General features: G+C 49.2%; 1 protein-coding gene across 1 annotated transcript in view; it reads left to right on the top strand.

The window, feature by feature from the left end:
- Window positions 1-24355, top strand: part of MAPK15 (mitogen-activated protein kinase 15) — a 124990-nt gene that overhangs the window by 89230 nt on the left and 11405 nt on the right. Inside the window, 3 exon segments of the mRNA XM_083145064.1 lie at window positions 10847-11108; window positions 18898-18995; window positions 19153-19317. Coding sequence (XP_083001190.1) covers window positions 10847-11108; window positions 18898-18995; window positions 19153-19317 — 525 coding nt within the window.

Here is a 24355-nt window from a genome sequence, read left to right as displayed (position 1 = left end):
CATACCAAGACCCTTATAAGTGCTCTCCATGTACAGTTATCTGGAGACCATCTATGGTGGGTTAAACCCACATTAAATAGGTATATTCAGGTGACATATTAAACACGCCCACAGGAAGTGACGACCGCAGGTCTCCCTCATATAAACTGAGCCAGTCTGTCATGGCTGCTATCGGCAGTGGATGACAGACAGGCGCTCCTTCTCGCACTATAAAAGGTATTTGATCTCTATTTGTACTCTCTCCATATTAAATATGGCTTGTAATTAGTTGTTCTATTGGCAGCCAGCCTTGGAACTAAAGTTAAGATGTTTACAACAGTTTATGTTGAATTTTTGTTGTAAGCTGTTCTATTATGTCTTCACACAGACGTTTAATACATGTTGGATTGTTACCACCTAGTGATACATCTAAGTGATGGTGCATTGCTAACCACTGTGTATGCACATGCCACCCAGTGATACACTTAATTGAGGGTGTAATGACAATCAGTCTGTAATGATAATCAGTCTGTGTGCACTTATGCTTTCTGCCTGATATCACAAACTTTATAATGTATTATTTTCCTAAACCTTGATTGTACACATTATGTTACGATACTGATACTCCCCTACACCCCCCATATTTGTAGGTGTTTGGGAGAATATCGCTTTCTGTCTGTTTCTGCCGGAGAATCTGACTTTTAGAAATTTTTAATCAAATTGGGTATGTAAGATCTGTTCATATTATATTGCCATACACATGCACGTCCTTCTCCCCGTAATATTATACCCTCCTCCTGATGTTAGTGTATACCACATTTTCAGATGCTGCCTATATAGCACATCCAAACAGGATCCAACGGAGATCCTCCCACTTGTTGATTTTGATAAGACACTATTATATGCAAACTGTGCATCCAGTGTTCTGATCCACATAGTGGTATGTACCGTTATATTTATATATATATGTACGTTTGCCCTCCTCCTCCTTGCCACATTATACCCTCCTCTTGATATTGGTGTATACCATTTTTGCAGATGCTGCCTATTATGCACATCCTAATAGGATCCAACGGAGATCCCTCTACTCGTTGCTTTTGAAAAAGACACTACTATACGCTAATTGCGCATCCAGTATTTGATCTACATAGTGGTTTGTACATTAGAAATTGTTTCCTTTGATCCACTGACGGCCACCAATGTAGTAGCTAATATGATCTCCTCCATTTCTGCTCTCACCACCTAGAACTATTACCCCTGAGGAAGTCACTTGTTGACGAAACGCGTTGGGTGTTTTCTGTCTTTTGTGAAAAACAATACAAGATACTTCTGTCATACGAAATCAATGAACTGCAAGACAAAGTCTTTTATCAATTGTTTTTATGTGATTTTGTATTAAAACTACCGTTTTATAACATGACTCTGTAATATTGCAGTGATTGTGGTGGTGTAAACTCATATCAGTGGCGCACTCTCTTTCTGCTTTTTCTATATATATATATATATATATATATATATATATGCTCTCTATGACGGTGGCACTCTGGACTTGGAAGAAGAAAATTCAGACCACTTTGGTGTAGCAACGTTTCAACGCTTTATTGCGTTTTTATCAAGCCAAAGAACAAACATACAAAGCAGGTATATATACCTAAAACCCCACCCATAGCAATTACTGGCCCCTCCCCTTCAGCTGGAACACAATCCCAAAGTGGTCTGTATGTTCTTCTTCCAAGTCCAGAGTGCCACCGTCAGAGAGAGTGTGAAGTGCCCCGGTGTATCAGTCGGAGCATACGGGAGGCACCTGGCAAGAAAAAGCCTACTATTTCAAAACTGGTGCCGACACACGGAATATATATATATATATATATATATATATATATATATTCCCTTCTTGTCCTACCATCCATTTATATTCATATGACAAACACCCACTATACTTCTAAAGATTATATTGTATACCAAAGCAATAATTTATACATTTATAGTATATTCCTACCAAGTTAGATTACAACCCTTTCTGACATAAGTTTGAATTGTCAGTGTACTACCTGACGTAGAATGATTAACTACTGTGTCAGCATAGGTATGTGTACTGAGGCTTGTTTAACTGAAGCTAGTGCAAAAACAAAACAACCGGAGATCACTTAAATCAGACTAATGCAATTTACTGTATATATTTATATTTTTATCAGTCCTGCTACAAGGTTACAAAAAACCTTGATAATGGAAACGCTGTAGATGTAATTTTTCTAGATTTTGCTAAAGTTTTCGACACCGTACCACACAAGAAGTTGATAAATAAAATGGAGGAAATGGGATTAGGGGCAAATATCTGTAGATGGGTAGGGAACTGGCTGTGTAACAAAGAGTGGTCGTGAACAGTGCCGTATCTAATATGATACCAGTACTAAGCAGAGTGCCACAGGGTTCGGTTCTAGGGCCCATTTTGTTTAACATTTTTATTAACGATATTGGGATGGGGTTACTCAGCAATGTATCCATCTTTGCGGACGATACAAAACTGAGCAGAGTTATTAAATCATCAGAAGATGTCACCACGCTTCAAAATGATCTTGACAATCTGGATGAGTGGGAAAAAAGTGGAAGATGAGGTTCAATGTGAACAAATGCAAGGTCATGCACCTCGGGAGACATAACCAGTGTGCTAGTTATAACCTAAGCGTGGAGGAATTGGGTAAATCAGTACTCAAAAAGGATCTAGGAGTCCAAATAGACAACAAACTAGGGTGTAGCGCTCAATGTAATATAGCAACAAAAAAAGGCCAACAAAATTCTAGCATGTATTAAAAGGGGCATGGAAACTAGGGACTCAAAAGTAATTATGCCTCTGTACAAATCATTGGTTAGACCACACCTCGAATACGGAGTACAGTTCTGGGCCCCACACTATATAAAGGACATCATAGAAGTAGAAAAAATCCAAAGAAGAGCAACAAAGCTTATTAGGGGAATGGAGAATTTAAGCTACGTGGAGAGATTAAGCAATTTGGGACTATTTACACTAGAGAAGAGACGTTTAAGGGGGGACATGCTCAATATGTATAAATACATTAGGGGCCAATATAAGGAACTGTCAAACACCCTTTTTTCTGCTAGAAAGGAATCTAGGACGCGAGGGCACGAGTTTAGATTAGAAGAAAAAAGATTTTGTTCATCTAGAAGAAAAAATTTCTGAACAGTCAGAGCAGTCAAACTTTGGAACTCTCTTCCTGGAGAAGTGGTGTCGGCAGACACTATAAATACGTTTAAAATAAGGTTGGATAAACATTTATTGGTTAAAAACATCCACAGGTACAAATAAGTAACATAATCTGTCTTTAAAATATCGGAAAATACTGTACAACAAGGGATAAACTATTATAAACGTAGGTTGAACTAGATCAGTGGTCGCCAACCCATCGCTCGCAAGCTACCGGTAGCTTGCCTGAGCGAAACAGGTGGCTCTACCACTGCTCCCTGACCGGGCCGCCCGCTGTTGCTGCCGGCTTGTGCCGCTATACCAGCCGCCGACTTGTGCCGCTACAGCCGCCGCTGCCATCTCCTGCCATAGTCCTTGTTCCGGGTATCAGAGGAGACAGGCGCTAGGAGTCTTATTTGACCTCTAGTGTCTGACAGGGAGCACCACGCTAAGCGCTCCAGGCACTTGAGGGTAAAACTGCAGCGCTTCCCTGTCAGACGCTAAGTCAAATATAACTTCTTGCATGGTGGGAAGCGGTACATCTGTCAGAACAGACTTCAGGTCTACAGTCATTAGGTCGACCCCGGAAGGTCGACATGGCTCAAGGTCGACATGGTTTTAGGTCGACATGAGTTTTCACTGTTTTTTTACCCGAATGTCGACACAGTGGACATGGACACAGTTGGAGTCGCACCGCAGCCCCTCGCATCACTTGCTTCGCTCGCTATGCTTCGGGCACGGTGCCTCGCTGCGCTCGGCACACTATTTTATTCTCCCATCACGCCCTCGTGGATGGTAGGGCATGAAATACCACCTGTCGGCACAAAAAACAGTGAAAAACTCATGTCGACCTAATGACTGTCGACCTAAAACCATGTTGACCTTGGCCCATGTTGACCTTTAACCCTGTTGACCTTGGGGACAGTCGACCGCATGGTGTGGGGGGGGGGGGGGGGAGGAAAGCCAGCAGGAGGATGATGGAGCTGAGCTCCCAACACTGCAGCAGCCAGCAGGAGGATGATTGAGCTGAGCTCCCAACACTGCAGCAGCCAGCAGGAGGATGATGGAGCTGAGCGCCCAACACTGCAGCAGCCAGCAGGAGGATGATGGAGCTGAGCGCCCAACACTGCAGCAGCCAGCAGGAGGATGATGGAGCTGAGCTCCCAACACTGCAGCAGCCAGCAGGAGGATGATGGAGCTGAGCTCCCAACACTGCAGCAGCCAGCAGGAGGATGATGGAGCTGAGCTCCCAACACTGCAGCAGCCAGCAGGAGGATGATGGAGCTGAGCTCCCAACACTGCAGCAGCCAGCAGGAGGATGATGGAGCTGAGCTCCCAACACTGCAGCAGCCAGCAGGAGGATGATGGAGCTGAGCTCCCAACACTGCAGCAGCCAGCAGGAGGATGATGGAGCTGAGCTCCCAACACTGCAGCAGCCAGCAGGAGGATGATGGAGCTGAGCTTATTATGGAGGAATTTATTATGGTGCAACTGCCCACTATGCCAATGTGAAGATGGGCAGATGGAGGGGGCAATCAGTGACCCCCTTGGCAATGAGGATTAACCCCTGGCAACAAAAATGAACCCCTGGCAGCAAGCAGGTTATTTACATTTTACTTTATTAGAAGCCTTACTGTGTATAGAATCTTGTGTCAGGGGCATTGCGTCGTGTAGCATCATGGGGGGCTGTCCTGCATCCCACCTGGGGCCGGCAGTGTCCTACCATGAATAGATGGTGTGCACATGCGCACAGCATCTATTCAGATAGGCTGGGGGCATGGCCAGCAGCTCTCAGAGCGCTGGCCTTGCTCCCATAGCGGGAAAAATGGGGGACGTGGCCTCGCAGGAGTACCACGGTAGTAGGTCATCCCTCCTAATTTCGGGCGCATGCCTATGGCACGCGCAGATGTCCCTTCTCCTCTTCCTCCAATGTTGGGAGGTGTGTATGCGGCATATTGGACATTGCGGTGTGTGGCATAATGTGTCAGGGGGCATTACAGTCTGTGGCATAATGTGTAAAGTTCATTTTTTGGTTATTATGCAGTTTTTTTATTTTAGTAGCTCTTCAGGCGGTTTATTTTGATGCGAGTAGCACTCGCCCCAAAAAAGGTTGGAGACCACTGAACTAGATGGACGCAAATCTTTATTCAGCCTCACCTACTATGTAACTGTGTGCAGGCAGGGGGAGGTTCTATGCAAGCAGGGGGTGGTATGCATCTACTTTTGCATTTGCATCGCATATTATGCTACAAGCATATTATCACATGCAATACTTACTGAATTAGGCCCTGTGACCAATATTGCAATGTTGCAGTTGCCCGACCCTTCTAAATGAATGTTGCATGTTTATTTAAAATGTATGTAGTGCCGGTTCACATTGTCGTCTATTCATATCCTTTTAAGTCAGTATAAGTTCTGGAATCCACCTAAAAAAAATGAGCCATGTGTGTCTGTCCACCAGGCCCTTAGAGGAGGTTTAACCCTGGCCACTCCTGCTTCCTCCCATGGACAGCCCACCAGTTCCTGCTTCAGACACCTTCCAGATGTATCCTCCAGAGATTCAGGCTGGTTATTGTTTTCTTCTTCCCCTCTACAACTCTATAGAGGAGATGAAAACTAGCTCATGCCATTACTCTCTGACAAGAGTGGTACAATGGAATGTCATGTAAAGTCCCAGGGTGACGCTTTGCCTGTGACTACTCCCGCACTTGAGGAGACTCTACATTGGGTGGCCACCTTGGCTGAGGTGATGTCAAAGCTCTCACAACAGTGCTTCTCAGCCTACGGACTATCTATGCTTCTGTCTTCTCCATCTACTCAGACTCCTTGGGCACAAGGTTTTGCATGCCAGGTATATCTTCTGGGTCTGCAATCTCATAGGGTTTGCACCACAGTCCTGTCTGCATCCCAACAAAATCATCTGGCCCTAAGAGGGGCCTTATATACCCTCCTCTTCCCATATCTCACCAGTTATTTTAGGGCCAGGCATGACGAGTGTATAGATTTTAGTTTTTTCTCTAGCCTAAAATTATACCCTGAATCACCTTATGGAATCAAGGTTAGAGGAGCAGGTATTAGGAGCAGTACTGGTATCTGCTAACCCCCTGCTGCATCCCACTCCGGGCCCAGGAAGATGGTCATTAGGAATACACAGGTGTGCTGGGACCCAAAGATATTCTTCCATCTGAGGCTGCAACTGTGACCGGCGCCACCGCTTACTGTTTCAGTAATGTTTGGCCACGCTAAAACTGATGCAGGGCATGCTGGGATGTGTAGTTCAACAACAGCTGGAGTGTCAAGGTTAGCCATCACTGGCACAGGTAGGGGTTCAGTCCCTCCATGGGAGCACCAGTTAACTCTAAGTGGGCAAAGGAGGCTCAAGAAAGAATTTTTTTTTTGGAAAAAAGGTGCTTACCTGGAAATTAGAGGCTCCATCTGGTAATGGTGGACACCTTCTTGCTTACAGTGACTTGTGGGAGTCCTCCTGGGTCAGGTGATTTCCTACCGGATGCTGATGCTGAGGAGGCCAGAGGCTAGGGAGTTTTAGTATAGGGGAAACACAAACTGGTTATGGCGGAGACCACCCAGATTATTATGGGGGCAGGAAATGTGTACCGACCATATCGGGCGTTTTTATTCCAGGGGTGGAAAACCCAACTTTCTCACTTGGTCCAGGGTTCACCCAGAAGAATGTTCCCTGCATCAAGACATATTCAACTTGATTGTGTAGAAATGGGCTTTGCTAGAGATAGACCGATAGATTGAACAGGAAGTTCCACCGTATGGGACACGGAAGGACCAGCTGTGGATCACTGGACCATTTCAGGTATCTGTTTCTACCAATTCCCATGCTCCTGCATGTAATCAGTAGGGTCAAGCCCTTCTAATAGTGGCAGATTGGTCTCAGGGGTCATGGTACTTGGATCAGTTTCTGGTGGTAGACCAACCATGGAGACTACCACTGAGATACGATCTACTGTCATAAGGTCCAGTCCTAAACCCCAATTTAGCTCAATTGCCTTAACATGGTAATTTAGTCTTTTCTACAGCCATTATCCAGACTATGTTAAGAGTGTGTATGAGTTTCTACCTAATACTGGGTGCATTGACGAAGACCTGTAATAGGTAGAAGCTCATTGGCAGCGAGATGGCGTACGATGCTCGTCCAGTGAGAACATGCGCCTGCCGGTGGTTTTTCATCAGCTGTACCCACCTGTATAAAAGTCCAGGGTTGTCCAGGTTACAGAGAGATCACGTTGGCCCTCACATGGATAGCCAGGAGAGACTGAAGATCACACTTGGAGACATCATTCTACAGTAGGTGTGGGTCACATTAGAGGATCACCTGTCTGCTGAAAAGATCTATACAGGGATTACAGACAGCATAGGGCGTCCCGGGCATAATATCCCCCATATAATTCTGCCATGTGAGATGTGATGATCCTTAGGGTGCCCCCCCCCCCCCTCAAAGTCCTACAGGCTTGCACCCCAACACAGAGGGCGGATACCCACCTATTCCTAAACAGCACCCAGTGACTACCAGGCATTCTCAGGCCTGTGAATGCCCTGCTAGATGCAGGGCTGTACTATTTCTCTAAGGGTGTATGAAACAAGCAGAAAATGCGGACAGCTGACACCCCCTATCTCAACATCCCCCTCACAAAACATCAGCCAGCTGAACCGTCTGTGACCTCACAACTGACAACAAGGGTCTGTTTTGATTACCCATCTGGTCCACCCCCTTATCAGCACAATTACCTGGCTTTTGTTCAGCCTGGGCTTCTTACAGATGCCCAGGCACCAGCCCAGCAGGGAGCCAAAGAACACCAGGGACCTTGTATATTTCTGGGATTCCAGAGGCAGACAATCCCTACACAGAACTCGGGGGTCATTTACATCCGAGGATTCAAGAAACAGCCAATCCTGGCTCAGAACTGAAGGAAAAATAGGCTGAAAAAAAAACAGATTTTTAAGACCCCTGACCTTGAGAAGCAGGGGCAGACGGGAGGAGACTGAGGCCCCTCCAGACCTCGCCAGAACATCTGCATCATCTTCAGGGCCAGCAGACAGTGTGTAGCATCCAGCTCACCAGGCGGGTGCCTCCAGCACCAACAGGCCAAGCGGCTGGGACTCCTCACCTTCAGGAGCAGCGGTGGGCATTCGGCCCCAGCTCAGCAGAGCCCGTCCAGCAACCAGTATTCTGCAGGAACCTGTCACCATGCTGTGTCCCAGCTCAAAGATTGCCCGAGTTGACTATTGACAACTTAAAGGGGGGGGAGCGTTTTCCTTTGTGTGCTTCTTATAGTAGTTGGTGTGTGCTGTGTTATATGTTAGTTGCTATCCTGGGCTAAGAGGTAATACTCTGCCAAGGTATCTTGTGGAACACATCATCTGCCCTGGGTGGGCTGAACTATACCCCTGTGTAGAGCGTCCAGTGCTGTGTGGACTTATACAGGTTTCCTGCACTATTACGGCTATGTGGAATACGTGATAGGGTTGCGGACGGTGGGGATCCCTGTGGAATTTGGAGGACTCATCTGCTATCACTGCTGTGTGGATAAGCGATAGTTTTGCTGTGTGGAATTGGGTTGGAACTGTGACTCTACAAGGACGGCCCGTTTGGACAGCTACCTGTATAGTGTTTCTATACTACATCTGCCTATTGTTCCTGTTTATTATCTTTTTGTGTGTGCTGTTAAAAATAAACCGTTATTTTGGTTTAATCAGTCTGGTGTCTGGATGATTGAAGAACCCGTATTCTCACATGAGAACATACCTTGAAGCACTCTATTATAACATTGCTCTGACCAGTTCCTGCACATATCTGGGACATACTTGCCTACCTGACCCTCTCCATGTGGGAGAAAATGCTCTGTTCCTGGGCTTCCCTGGTAATGTAGGATTGCCAGCACCTGTGGTGACACCTTTCTTATCAGGGATAAGAGGTATGGATAATGTATGATTGCCAGCTCCTGTGGGGAGCTAGGTAACTGATAAGAAAGGTGTCACCACAGGTGCTGGTAATCATACATTATCCATACCTCCCAGCATGCCCCTCTCCAGGGGGGACACAATGCTCTGTTCCTGGGCTTCCCTGGTAATGTATGATTGCCAGCACCTGTGGTGACACCTTTCTTATCAGTTACCTAGTTCCCCACAGGTGCTGGAAATCCTACATTATCCATACCTCCCAGCATGCCCCTCTCCAGGAGGACACAATGCTCTGTTCCTGTGCTTCCCTGGTAATGTATGATTGCCAGCACCTGTGGTGACACCTTTCTTATCAGTTACCTAGCTCCCCACAGGTGATGGCAGTTATCTAGCTCCCCACAGGTTATGGCAATCATACATTATCCATACCTCCCAGCATGCCCCTCTCCAGGAGGACACAATGCTCTGTTCCTGGGCTTCCCTGGTAATGTATGATTGCCAGCACCTGTGATGACACCTTTCTTATCAGTTACCTAGTTCCCAACAGGTGCTGGCAATCATACATTATCCATACCTCCCAGCATGCCCCTCTCCAGGAGGACACAATGCTCTATTCCTGGGCTTCCCTGGTAATGTATGATTGCCAGCACCTGTGGTGACACCTTTCTTATCAGTTACCTAGCTCCCCACAGGTGCTGGCAATCATACATTATCCATACCTCCCAGCATGCCCCTCTCCAGGAGGACACAATGCTCTGTTCCTGGGCTTCCCTGGTAATGTATGATTGCCAGCACCTGTGGTGACACCTTTCTTATCAGTTACCTAGCTCCCCACAGGTGCTGGCAATCATACATTATCCATACCTCCCAGCATGCCCCTCTCCAGGAGGACACAATGCTCTGTTCCTGGACTTCCCTGGTAATGTATGATTGCCAGCACCTGTGGTGACACCTTTCTTATCAGTTACCTAGCTCCCCACAGGTGCTGGCAATCATACATTATCCATACCTCCCAGCATGCCCCTCTCCAGGAGGACACAATGCTCTGTTCCTGGACTTCCCTGGTAATGTATGATTGCCAGCACCTGTGGTGACACCTTTCTTATCAGTTACCTAGCTCCCCACAGTTGCTGGCAATCATACATTACCAGGGAAGTCCAGGAACAGAGCAATTTCTCCCTCATATAGAGGGCCAGGTAGGCAAGTATGATCTGGGATGTTTTATGTGATTTTTAGACTGTTTTTTGTTTTTTATTTGCTGCTTTTTACTGTTGCCTGAATAAATCCATTTTGGATTCTTAAAGGACACTTCTTATGGATATATGTGCCTCTGAATATATCCGAAAAAAAACAATTTTTGTGGATATTTACAAAGAATAAGACATTGCAGCATAACATTGTTGGGATTCCTTTACTGTGAGTACATTACATTGAGAACATATCACATACCTCATCCATAATAATTCAGTGCAATAATATTTCCATATTCTGTATTTTTCCATGTTTCTGAATAGTCTGATGTTGGACTGATTTTTGTTTTTGCGGATTTGGCAGCCGCAGGTTTAAATGTTTGGACTTCCATCTGCATACCATTAATTCTGGAGTTGTCTAGTGCCCAGCTCCACACACCTCCATCTATACCCTAGTATTATTCAGTGTCCTTCACGGAATCTTACCTGCTCTTCATTCTGTGCAGACACAAATCCTGACTGACATGTTGCTGTTTTCCTGCAGATGATTCTTGAAAGAAAAATTAACACTCGGCGACAAAAACGAGAAACCCTGAAAGCGAGTGCAGACGCTGTGACCAAACAATCCCAGAATTCAAGTTGTGTGCAAGCAACAGAGGACACAGAAGCCCCTACATCAAATACCAACAGCGTTCCTCCTCCGACCGACAGCGTTCCTGCACCTGCTGGACAATCAGACAGCCTGCAACCTGGTCTTAAACCTAAGGCTCCCATGTATAACCCTATAACACACAGCGTGGCACAGTGTATGTCATATAGACTTACATCATGTATTTATATTCATCACATATACATGCTGGTCTTGCATGTCTCTCTCTAGTCCTTACCCCATGCTCTGGCATGTCTCCCTATAGCCCTTACCCCATGCTCCGGCACATCTCTCTCTAGTCCTTTCCCCTTGCTCTGGCACTTCTCTCTCTAGCCCTGACCCCATGCTTTTGTACCTCTCCCTCTAGCCCTTACCCCATGCTCCGGCACATCTCTCTCTAGCCCTTACCCCATGCTCTGGCACATCTCTCTCTAGCCCTTACCCCATGCTCTGGCACGTGTCTATCTATCCCTGACCCCATGCTCTGGCACGTGTCTATCTATCCCTGACCCCATGCTCTTGAACTTCTCTCTCTCACCTCTGACCCTTAGGCACTTTTATCTCTCTCCCTATAAGGCTCATCTCTTGCGCTGTCGCTTTTTTTTGCCCCTCCCTCTGTAGCGCTCAGCCTTTCTGTCCTTGTAGTTGGACTGGCCGATGTCTTCGGTATTTCTCTATCGTCCATCCTGGTGACACAGCTCAACTATGGGATGTAGTAGGATCCGAAGGAACCAGGCACCTATGCTATGACTTTAAGAGGCAGGCTCCTCCCTTCTGTCCCAGAAATCCTCAGTTTCGTTTTATGTGTCCACAGGAGTGGGTGCATATGCTGAGGGGCTGCAGCCTATTTAAGGGTTAGCGTTTTTTGTTTTATTTACTTTAGCTAGTGCAGGTTCCTGAGGAAACTTATTCACACTGTTCTGCGCTGCAGGGGCTGACAGTAGCGCTGCCTGTCATCTCTCTGTGAGCTGGTGTGTAAGCAGTGCTATTTCCCTGCTCAGCGCACTGGCCCCTCTGCTGGGCCCTGGGGACCTTAAATTGGCTCTCATGGATGGCTGAACCCCGTTATGGTGCCGCTATTTTCAAAAGGGCTTACCAGCGCACTCCATTGAGATGGAGAACAAGCTAGTTACAAGAGCCCTGTGCAGCAGGGCACTCCCAAGTGATCCCCAGTGGAGGGAGAGACACTGGGAGGCAGAGGACTCGGCTAATGGGGGAGGGAGCCAAAGCGCACTACCTCTCCACTGAAGCAGATACTTGGTCTCTTCCTGGCTGTAGTTTGGCGCTCTTTCTTCCCAGTCCGCAGAGCTGAAAGGAACGATTTTGCGATCAGCAAACTACAATGTGAGATTCCTCTGAGCAGCTCTTTTCCCTGTGACCGCTGAGTCAGCTACAACAGCAGCAGTCAGATAAGTGCAGTACTTACACTATTCTGAGCAGTGCTTTTCCCTGTGACCGCTGAGTCCGCTACAACAGCAGCAGTCAGATAAGTGCAGTACTTACACTATTCTGAGCAGCGCTTTTCCCTGTGACCGCTGAGTCCGCTACAACAGCAGCAGTCAGATAAGTGCAGTACTTACACTATTCTGAGCAGCGCTTTTCCTTGTGACCGCTGAGTCCGTTACAACAGCAGCAGTCAGATAAGTGCAGTACTTACACTATTCTGAGCAGTGCTTTTCCCTGTGACCGCTGAGTCCGTTACAACAGCAGCAGTCAGATAAGTGCAGTACTTACACTATTCTGAGCAGCTCTTTTCCCTGTGACCGCTGAGTCAGCTACAACAGCAGCAGTCAGATAAGTGCAGTACTTACACTATTCTGAGCAGCGCTTTTCCCTGTGACCGCTGAGTCCGCTACAACAGCAGCAGTCAGATAAGTGCAGTACTTACACTATTCTGAGCAGTGCTTTTCCCTGTGACCGCTGAGTCCGCTACAACAGCAGCAGTCAGATAAGTGCAGTACTTACACTATTCTGAGCAGCGCTTTTCCTTGTGACCGCTGAGTCAGCTACAACAGCAGCAGTCAGATAAGTGCAGTACTTACACTATTCTGAGCAGTGCTTTTCCCTGTGACCGCTGAGTCCGCTACAACAGCAGCAGTCAGATAAGTGCAGTACTTACACTATTCTGAGCAGCGCTTTTCCTTGTGACCGCTGAGTCAGCTACAACAGCAGCAGTCAGATAAGTGCAGTACTTACACTATTCTGAGCAGCGCTTTTCCTTGTGACCGCTGAGTCAGCTACAACAGCAGCAGTCAGATAAGTGCAGTACTTACACTATTCTGAGCAGTGCTTTTCCCTGTGACCGCTGAGTCCGCTACAACAGCAGCAGTCAGATAAGTGCAGTACTTACACTATTCTGAGCAGTGCTTTTCCCTGTGACTGCTGAGTCCGCTACAACAGCAGCAGTCAGATAAGTGCAGTACTTACACTATTCTGAGCAGTGCTTTTCCCTGTGACCGCTGAGTCCGCTACAACAGCAGCAGTCAGATAAGTACAGTACTTACATTATTCTGAGCAGCGCTTTTCCCTGTGACCGCTGAGTCCGCTACAACAGCAGCAGTCAGATAAGTGCAGTACTTACATTATTCTGAGCAGTGCTTTTCCCTGTGACCGCTGAGTCCGCTACAACAGCAGCAGTCAGATAAGTGCAGTACTTACACTATTCTGAGCAGCGCTTTTCCCTGTGACCGCTGAGTCCGCTACAACAGCAGCAGTCAGATAAGTGCAGTACTTACACTATTCTGAGCAGTGCTTTTCCCTGTGACCGCTGAGTCAGCTACAACAGCAGCAGTCAGATAAGTGCAGTACTTACACTATTCTGAGCAGTGCTTTTCCCTGTGACCGCTGAGTCCGCTACAACAGCAGCAGTCAGATAAGTGCAGTACTTACACTATTCTGAGCAGCGCTTTTCCCTGTGACCGCTGAGTCAGCTACAACAGCAGCAGTCAGATAAGTGCAGTACTTACACTATTCTGAGCAGCGCTTTTCCCTGTGACCGCTGAGTCAGCTACAACAGCAGCAGTCAGATAAGTGCAGTACTTACACTATTCTGAGCAGCGCTTTTCCCTGTGACCGCTGAGTCAGCTACAACAGCAGCAGTCAGATAAGTGCAGTACTTACACTATTCTGAGCAGCGCTTTTCCCTGTGACCGCTAAGTAAGCTACAACAGCAGCAGTCAGATAAGTGCACTTTGGTTAATTATTCTGGGCAGTGCTTGACATTTTTGCACTGTTCAAAATATCTGTATCCTTGGATGCTCAACCCCTTTGGACTTTGAAGCATATTGGATGGATACCCCGCTGTGAATATCTCCTTTTTATTTACTCCTTTCAAAAACTTTGCCTGAGGACCCTTTTCCTTTACTGGAAGATAGCATTGGGGACACCACCACCTGCTCAATTTTTGGGTTGCCTTCTCTACTGGCCTGTGACCCTGCCCCATTTAATGTGGACAGAGACATTACAACACAGCACCAATCACCCAGTCAGGTTCTCTGGATACCCATCATCATAACTTCCAGTGTTAATGAGAAAACAAACCTCAGGAGCTACCAACACACACAGGCGGGAGGCCACCACAAGTCTAACTGCTCAGTCCAAGTTTATTATTTATTTTATTCTTACAAGTCAACAAGTAGCCATTACATTGATTATTTATTTAGAATGTAAAATACATTTTATATAACTCTGTGATGCCCAATTGATGTACCGTTATTCATTTTTAAAATACTTTTGAATAATTTGTTATTATTTTTAATATCTAGCGCTCCACTTTTTCCCTTTACTTGTTTGCATCTTGTTTTGAGGAACTGACTATTCCTCTGTGTGAGCTGCCCAACACATACACGCCATCCCTGGCACCTACTCTCTACCAGTTCTCCCCTAGATTATTGTCTACCTTTCAGTCTTCTGTGAGCTCCCCTCCACCCTCTCAGGGAGATCCTGCCCTGTTGCAGGTTATGCAGCACACAGAGTACATAAAATGAGTGAGTTCATGGAACAGTTTCAGAAGGTAGCATCGGTTACCTCTACCAGACACCCCTTATCTGAGCCACCGCTCCTTAATCTGGATTCAGAGGAGGAGGGTGAGTGTGTTGCTGAAACTGTGTAGTGACAGCAGGAGGTTGTGGATACCTCTGTCCCAGGTGTGGAAGATTTGATTTTGGCCGTATGCCAAGCTTGGCTGAGATTGACACTGTCCAGCAAGAAGGTGTGTTTAAAAGGCAACGCAAGTCTGCGGTCACATTTCCTACTGACAAAAGTATGTCAGATCTTCTGGGGGAGGCGTGGAAGATGCCGGATAAATAGGTTGTTATGCCCAAGAGGTTTGATACTTTATACCCCATGCCGGAGGAGCATATAAAGTTATGGGAAAGGGTGCCTTTGGTGGATACACCTGTAGCCCGTCTGTCTAAGACCGCAGATCTTTCTGTACAGGGAGGTGCAGCTTTTAAGGATTCGCTTGACAAGAAACTGGAGGGCTGCCTTAAGGCCATTTTTGAAGGGGTGGGGTTTACCCTGTGTCCTATTATGGCATCAGTCTGGGTCTCTAGGGCCATGATGGTATGGGCAGATACGTTGTGCTCTCAGCTACCTACTGATGTTGATCCTGAGCTTGTTTCTTTGGCAGAAAAGTTAAAATGTGCAACAGAATATGTGTGTGAAGCAGGTGTGGTATAACAAACCTACAGTCATTACTCCGACGTCGGAATCCTGACTGCACAGCGGGGGAAGCGCAATGAAGCCCCTTGCGGGCTTGCTGCGCTTGCCACACTGCGGGCACGGTGGCGAGCTGCGCTTGCCACCTATTTTATTCTCCCTGTATGGGGATCCTTTATGGGGGAGAATAAAATAGGTGGCGACGTCGGAGTAATGACTGTCGGAATCACCCTGTGAAGCAGCCCAGGAAGGGATCACAATGGCGTCCAAGGTGTCAGCCATTTCTGTCATGGCTAGGAGAGCCCTTTGGCTCAAAGCCTGGGAGGCGGTTAGTGATTCCAAGAAATCACTTTAGGCCTTGGCGTTTAAAGGTGAGGTCCTTTTTGGTGCTGAATTGGAGGCCTTGATTAAGCAGGCTATGGGAGGAAAGAGTTCCTTTCTGCCTGGGCCATCTTCTAAGCAGGGCAGTCCCCGCTTTGGTGCATTTCGTTCCTCCTTTCGGAGTGGGGCATCTGGCAGGGGTCAGACAAGTAGGAGAATTCCCTGCAAATAGGGGAAAGTCTTCCAAGTCCCATTTTGGTGCTTTTGCCAAGAAGCATTCCTCCAAGCCAGAGGATAAGTCAGCAGCATGATGGTGTGTGGACTCCCCATTCTGAGGGCAGTGTGGGGGGTTGCCTCCTGCAGTTTCAGGATGCTTGGCTGAGGTCCACATAGGATCCTTGGGTACGGGCAATAGTCTCTCAGGGTTACAGGATACATTTAAAATGGGATACTTCAAGTCCATTTTGTCCTTACCCCTGTGCCTCGGGAGCCGAGGAAGAGAGGGGCTCTGTTGGGAGCGATAACCTCTCTCATTCACAATGGCGTGGTTATTCCAGTGCCTTCTCAGGAATGGAGGAAGGGATTTTATTCCACTTTGGTTCCCAAGCCAGACTGGTCTTTCAGATCCATCCTGAATCTGAAATCCCTAGACAAACATTTGTGGGTTGATCATTTCAGAATGGAGTCTCTGAGTTCAGTGTTACTGAGTATGGAGCCGGGAGAGTATTTGGCGTCTATAGACATTTAGGATGCATATCTTCACGTAGCTATTCTGAAAGGGACTCAATCTCTGCTTCGTTTTGTAGTGGGCTCTCGGCATTGGCAGTTCCAGGCTCTTCCATTTGGACTGGCAACAGCTCCAAGAGTGTTCACCAAGGTGATGGCGTCATGGCTGCATCACTCAGGTTAAAGGGAATTGTGATAATTCCTTACTTAGATGACCTCTTGTTCAAGGCATGAGTCAGAGGAGTTGCTACATACAGGAAGGTTGGATCCTGAATTTCAGGAAGTCACACCTGATTCCATCTCAAATTGCAGTTTTTGGGTGTAGTCCTGTACACTCTCTTACATCGAGAGGTCAAGGCCAAGGGGGTTTGGCTCTTAGTGTTCTCGATACTCCAGGCTTCAAGTCCTTTGGTCTGGATGTGCCGAGAGCTGCTGGGCAAGATGGTAGCTACCTTCGAAACCCTGCAGTATGCAAGGTTTCATTCAAGGGTATTCCAGTGGAACATATTGACCTAGTGATCAGTGGATACCGACATAATAAAACATGAGAGGATTTCTTTGATGCCGGAAAAAAGGGATTCCCTGTTGTGGTGGACGGATGTGGAGACTCTTCAGATGGGTCGATCTGTACGGTCCTGGGACTGGTTAGTGGTGACAACCTATGTGAGTCTCAAAGGCTTGGGGTGCTGTGATTCTGCATCTCAGACTACAGGGCCTATGGTCCCGTTCAGAATCTATGCTTCCGATTAAATATTCTGGAGCTCAGAGCGGTTCTGAGGGCCCTTCTGCAGGCGGAGGATGTTCTAAAGGGTTTTCCAGTCAGGATTCAGTCGATCAATGCCACAACGGTGGCATATCTGAATCATGAGGGAGGTACTTGCAGCAGGCTTGTGATGTGAGAAGTGTCCCAGATTTTCCAGTGGGTGGAACTGCATGTTCGTTCCAGCATTATCAGCAGTATTCATTCCAGGTGTCAGGAATGTGGAGGCGGACTTCCTCAGTAGGTCAGACCTGCTGGAGGGGGAGTGGGCCTTACACCCAGAGGTTTTCCAGGACCTCAGGGTGCACTGGTGGCCTTAATGGCATCAATACACAATTGTCAGGTTCCAATGTTTTGTTCCCGGACCGTGGATGCCATGACCGTGCCCTGGAAATTCAGGCTAGCATATGTCTTTCCTGCATTTCCATTGATTGGGGGCTTTGTCCTGTAAGCCTCCATTCCTAATTTTTCATGATAGGGCCGTGCTTTGTACGGTTCCAAAGTTTTTGCCAAAGGTGGTCTCTGATTTCCATTTGAACCCAGGACATTGTGCTTCCAGTATTTTGCCCTCCAGAGTAGACCAGAAACAGGGACAAGTTTATGCGACTAGATGTGGTTCGCGCTCTACGCATTTATTAAGACAGAGTGAAATCTTTTTTTACAAAACCAATTCATTGCTGGTGCTATATGATGTACATAAGAGGATGGCCGGCCTCTAAGCAGACTATTGCTAGATGGTTGAGGTCAGTTATAGCTTTTGCCTACACCAAGGTTGGTCATCCAGTTCTGGCAAGGGTGAATGTCCATACCACCAGGTCGGTTGCTTCCTCTTGGTCTGTGCGTCACGGCCTTCAGCAGAGCAGTTATACAGAGCTGCCACCTGGTCCTCTGTTCACACTTTCACCAAATTGTACCGGTTCCATAAGTTTGCATCGGAGGATGCTTCATTTGGATGAGCAGTTCTATGTGCTGCGGACCTGAGCGTATCCTCCCTAAGGACCGGCTCTTGAACGTCCCATGGTTGAGCTGTGCCACCAGGATGGACGATGGAGAAAAGGGGATTTTTGTAAGAACTTACTGTTTGAATCCCTTTCTCTGAGTCCAGAACCCTGGTGACACCGCGATCCCTCCCTTTACGCTCAGTAAGTGGTTATACCGTTTCATATTATATGGTTTTGTGATAGTACAACGCCCGAACATATTAATATGCACAGAGTCATGTATCCTAGTGGGCTCTTGAAGTTAAACTGAAGTTTCTGGGATGCAGCAGGGGAGGAGCCGGCTTCTTAAAGTCATAGCATAGGAGCCTGGCTCCTTCGGACCCCACTACATCCTATGGTTGAGCTGTGTCATCAGGATGGACTCAGAGAAAGGGATTAGAACGGTGAGTTCTTAGAAAGATCCCTTTTTCCTTATACTCCGATTTGTGCAGTTTTCCCACCTAATGACATTTTAATTTGTTTCTGTATTTGAATATCAGCTGGGTCTGGTCATTGGCGAGGTAGCACGCCACACAGGAAGTCAGGATGTCAGTCTAACCAGGAGCAGAATGTGGCCTCACAGCCTGGCATGCACGGGGTAAGTCAGCTGCTACACTATGATACTCTCACACTGGGATGTAAAGGGGTTCACTGAAGTCAAATGTTTTTTATTCCACCATAAAAAAAAACAACTGATTTTGGCTGATTCACAAGAACTACAAATAATACAGACATTTGATTATTTCTCCACAAAGGTCAATAAAAACTCAGAACCAAGAGGAAAAACTGCTCCTATTATCAGGGCTCGCTCTTTCTCCCTAGCCCAGCAAGCACGAGCCGCAGCTCCCAACACCCTGCTCACCCGGAAGGAGACAGCACCCACAGGAGCCGTAAGCGTAGCAGCAGTTAGTGCGAGGCTGGTGAGTGGGGTAAGGTGTACTGGCCATGGAGTAGGGGGGGGGGGGTTGCACTGGTGGACTGATGTCCAGAACTCACTAGTCAGTGGTGGGGGGGGTTCGCTACACCTAGTGGAATTGATGTCCTGGCTACACTGGTGGTGGTACACCTAGTGTGACTTATGACCCGGCTATACTAGTGGGGTTGTTGGGGGGTGGTGGTGGTTATACCTAGTGTGACTGATGCCCCGGCTGCACTGGTGGTGGTGGGGGGGTTGTACACCTAGTTTGACTGATATCCCGGCTGCACTGGTGGTGGTGGTGGTGGGCTACACCTAGTGGGACTGATGTCCCAGCTGCACTGGTGGTGGTGGTGGGCTACACCTAGTGGTACTGATGTCCTGGCTACACTGGTGGTGGTACACCTAGTGTGACTGAATTCCCAGCTAAACTGGAGGTGGTGGTACACCTAGTGTGACTGATGACCCGGCTATACAAGTGGGGTTGTTGGGGGGGGGGGTGGTTATACCTAGTGTGAGTGATGCCCCGGCTGCACTGGTGGTGGTGGAGGGGGGGGGGGGGGGTACACCTAGTTTGACTGATGTCCCAGCTGCACTGGTGGTGGTGGGCTACACCTAGTGGTACTGATGTCCTGGCTACACTGGTGGTGGTACACCTAGTGTGACTGAATTCCCAGCTAAACTGGAGGTGGTGGTGGGGGTACACCTAGTGTGACTGATGTCCCGGCTATACTAGTGGGGTTGTTGGGGGGGGGGGGGGGGGTGGTGGTTATACCTAGTGTGACTGATGCCCCGGCTGCACTGGTGGTGGGGGGGGGGGGGGTACACCTAGTATGACTGATGTCCCGGCTGCACTGGTGGTGGTGGAGGGGGTACACCTTGTTACATACCCCGGCAGTAGTACATCCCATAGCGTGAGCGGGTCACCTTATCTGTGATGGTTGGCGCCCACTGTGCCGCAGGCATCTTGTTACATACCCCGGCAGTAGTACATCCCATAGCGTGAGCGGGTCACCTTATCTGTGATGGTTAGCGCCCACCGTGCCGCAGGCATCTTGTTACATACCCCCGCAGTAGTACATCCCATAGCGTGAGCGGGTCACCTTATCTCTGACGGTTAGCGCCCACTGTGCCGCAGGCATCTTGTTACATACCCCGGCAGTAGTACATCCCATAGCGTGAGCGGGTCACCTTATCTGTGATGGTTAGCGCCCACCGTGCCGCAGGCATCTTGTTACATACCCCGGCAGTAGTACATCCCATAGCGTGAGCGGGTCACCTTATCTGTGACGGTTAACGCCCACCATGCCGCAGGCATCTTGTTACATACCCCGGCAGTAGTACATCCCATAGCGTGAGCGGGTCACCTTATCTGTGACGGTTAGCGCCCACCGTGCCGCAGGCATCTTGTTACATACCCCGGCAGTAGTACATCCCACAGCGAGAGCGGGTCACCTTATCTGTGATGGGTAGCGCCCACCGTGCCGCAGGCATCTTGTTACATACCCCAGCAGTAGTACATCCCATAGCGTGAGCGGGTCACCTTATCTCTGACGGGTAGCGCCCACCGTGCCGCAGGCATCTTGTTACATACCCCAGCAGTAGTACATCCCATAGCGTGAGCGGGTCACCTTATCTGTGATGGTTAGCGCCCACCGCGCCGCAGGCATCTTGTTACATACCCCGGCAGTAGTACATCCCATAGCGTCAGCGGGTTACCTTATCTCTGACGGTTAGCGCCCACTGTGCCGCAGGCATCTTGTTACATACCCCGGCAGTAGTACATCCCATAGCGTGAGCAGGTCACCTTATCTGTGACGGGTAGCGCCCACCGTGCTGCAGGCATCTTGTTACATACCCCGGCAGTAGTACATCCCATAGCGTGAGCGGGTGGTGAGCGGGTCACCTTATCTGTGACGGTTAGCGCCCACTGTGCCGCAGGCATCTTGTTACATACCCCGGCAGTAGTACATCCCATAGCGTGAGCAGGTCACCTTATCTGTGACGGTTAGCGCCCACCGTGCTGCAGGCATCTTGTTACATACCCCGGCAGTAGTACATCCCATAGCGTGAGCGGGTCACCTTATGTGTGACAATTAGCGCCCACCGTGCCGCAGGCATCTTGTTACATACCCCGGCAGTAGTACATCCCATAGCGTGAGCGGGTCACCTTATCTGTGATGGTTAGCGCCCACCGTGCCGCAGGCATCTTGTTACATACCCCGGCAGTAGTACATCCCACAGCGTGAGCGGGTCACCTTATCTGTGACGGTTAGCGCCCACCATGTCACAGGCATCTTGTTACATACCCCGGCAGTAGTACATCCCATAGCGTGAGCTGGTCACCTTATCTGTGACGGTTAGCGCCCACCGTGCCGCAGGCATCTTGTTACATACCCCGGCAGTAGTACATCCCATAGCGTGAGCTGGTCACCTTATCTGTGACGGTTAGCGCCCACCGTGCCGCAGGCATCTTGTTACATACCCCGGCAGTAGTACATCCCATAGCGTGAGCGGGTCACCTTATCTCTGACGGTTAGCGCCCACCGTGCTGCAGGCATCTTGTTACATACCCCGGCAGTAGTACATCCCATAGCGTGAGTGGGTCACCTTATCTCTGACGGTTAGCGCCCACCGTGGCGCAGGCATCTTGTTACATACCCCGGCAGTAGTACATCCCATAGCGTGAGCGGGTCACCTTATCTGTGACGGTTAGCGCCCACCGTGCCGCAGGCATCTTGCTACATACCCCGGCAGTAGTACATCCCATAGCGTGAGCGGGTGGTGAGCGGGTCACCTTATCTGTGACAGTTAGCGCCCACCGTGCCGCAGGCATCTTGTTACATACCCCGGCAGTAGTACATCCCATAGCGTGAGCGGGTCACCTTATCTCTGACGGTTAGCGCCCACCGTGCCGCAGGCATCTTGTTACATACCCTGGCAGTAGTACATCCCATAGCGTGAGCGGGTCACCTTATCTCTGACGGTTAGCGCCCACCGTGCCGCAGGCATCTTGTTACATACCACGGCAGTAGTACATCCCATAGCGTGAGCGGGTCACCTTATCTCTGACGGGTAGCGCCCACCGTGCCGCAGGCATCTTGTTACATACCCTGGCAGTAGTACATCCCATAGCGTGAGCGGGTCACCTTATCTCTGACGGGTAGCGCCCACCGTGCCGCAGGCATCTTGTTACATACCCTGGCAGTAGTACATCCCATAGCGTGAGCGGGTCACCTTATCTCTGACGGGTAGCGCCCACCGTGCCGCAGGCATCTTGTTACATACCCCGGCAGTAGTACATCCCACAGCGTGAGCGGGTCACCTTATCTCTGACGGGTAGCGCCCACCGTGCCGCAGGCATCTTGTTACATACCCCGGCAGTAGTACATCCCACAGCGTGAGCGGGTCACCTTATCTGTGACGGTTAGCGCCCACTGTGCCGCAGGCATCTTGTTACATACCCCGGCAGTAGTACATCCCATAGCGTGAGCGGGTCACCTTATCTCTGACGGGTAGCGCCCACCGTGCCGCAGGCATCTTGTTACATACCCCGGCAGTAGTACATCCCATAGCGTGAGCGGGTCACCTTATCTCTGACGGGTAGCGCCCACCGTGCCGCAGGCATCTTGTTACATACCCCGGCAGTAGTACATCCCACAGCGTGAGCGGGTCACCTTATCTGTGACGGTTAGCGCCCACTGTGCCGCAGGCATCTTGTTACATACCCCGGCAGTAGTACATCCCATAGCGTGAGCGGGTCACCTTATCTGTGACGGTTAGCGCCCACCGTGCCGCAGGCATCTTGTTACATACCCCGGCAGTAGTACATCCCATAGCGTGAGCGGGTCACCTTATCTCTGACGGGTAGCGCCCACCGTGCCGCAGGCATCTTGTTACATACCCCGGCAGTAGTACATCCCACAGCGTGAGCGGGTCACCTTATCTGTGACGGTTAGCGCCCACCGTGCCGCAGGCATCTTGTTACATACCACGGCAGTAGTACATCCCATAGCGTGAGCGGGTCACCTTATCTCTGACGGTTAGCGCCCACCGTGCCGCAGGCATCTTGTTACATACCCCGGCAGTAGTACATCCCATAGCGTGAGCGGGTCACCTTATCTCTGACAGTTAGCGCCCACCGTGCCGCAGGCATCTTGTTACATACCCCAGCAGTAGTACATCCCATAGCGTGAGCGGGTCACCTTATCTGTGACGGTTAGCGCCCACCATGCCGCAGGCATCTTGTTACATACCCTGGCAGTAGTACATCCCATAGCGTGAGCGGGTCACCTTATCTGTGACGGTTAGCACCCACCGTGCCGCAGGCATCTTGTTACATACCCCGGCAGTAGTACATCCCATAGCGTGAGCGGGTCACCTTATCTGTGACGGTTAGCGCCCACCGTGCCGCAGGCATCTTGTTACATACCCTGGCAGTAGTACATCCCATAGCGTGAGCGGGTCACCTTATCTCTGACGGTTAGAGCCCACCGTGCCGCAGGCATCTTGTTACATACCCCGGCAGTAGTACATCCCATAGCGTGAGCAGGTCACCTTATCTGTGACGGGTAGCGCCCACCGTGCCGCAGGCATCTTGTTACATACCCTGTCAGTAGTACATCCCATAGCGTGAGCGGGTCACCTTATCTGTGACGGTTAGAGCCCACCGTGCCGCAGGCATCTTGTTACATACCCCGGCAGTAGTACATCCCATAGCGTGAGCGGGTCACCTTATCTGTGACGGTTAGCGCCCACCATGTCACAGGCATCTTGTTACATACCCCGGCAGTAGTACATCCCACAGCGTGAGCGGGTCACCTTATCTGTGACGGTTAGCGCCCACCGTGCCGCAGGCATCTTGTTACATACCACGGCAGTAGTACATCCCATAGCGTGAGCGGGTCACCTTATCTTTGACGGTTAGCGCCCACCGTGCCGCAGGCATCTTGTTACATACCCCGGCAGTAGTACATCCCATAGCGTGAGCGGGTCACCTTATCTCTGACAGTTAGCGCCCACCGTGCCGCAGGCATCTTGTT

The sequence above is a fragment of the Crinia signifera genome, chromosome 5, assembly GCF_055691185.1.
Source record: "Crinia signifera chromosome 5, ASM5569118v1, whole genome shotgun sequence".
NCBI lineage: Eukaryota > Metazoa > Chordata > Amphibia > Anura > Myobatrachidae > Crinia > Crinia signifera.
Note: the sequence above shows the minus strand (reverse complement) of the source record. Positions and strands in the feature narration are given on the sequence as shown.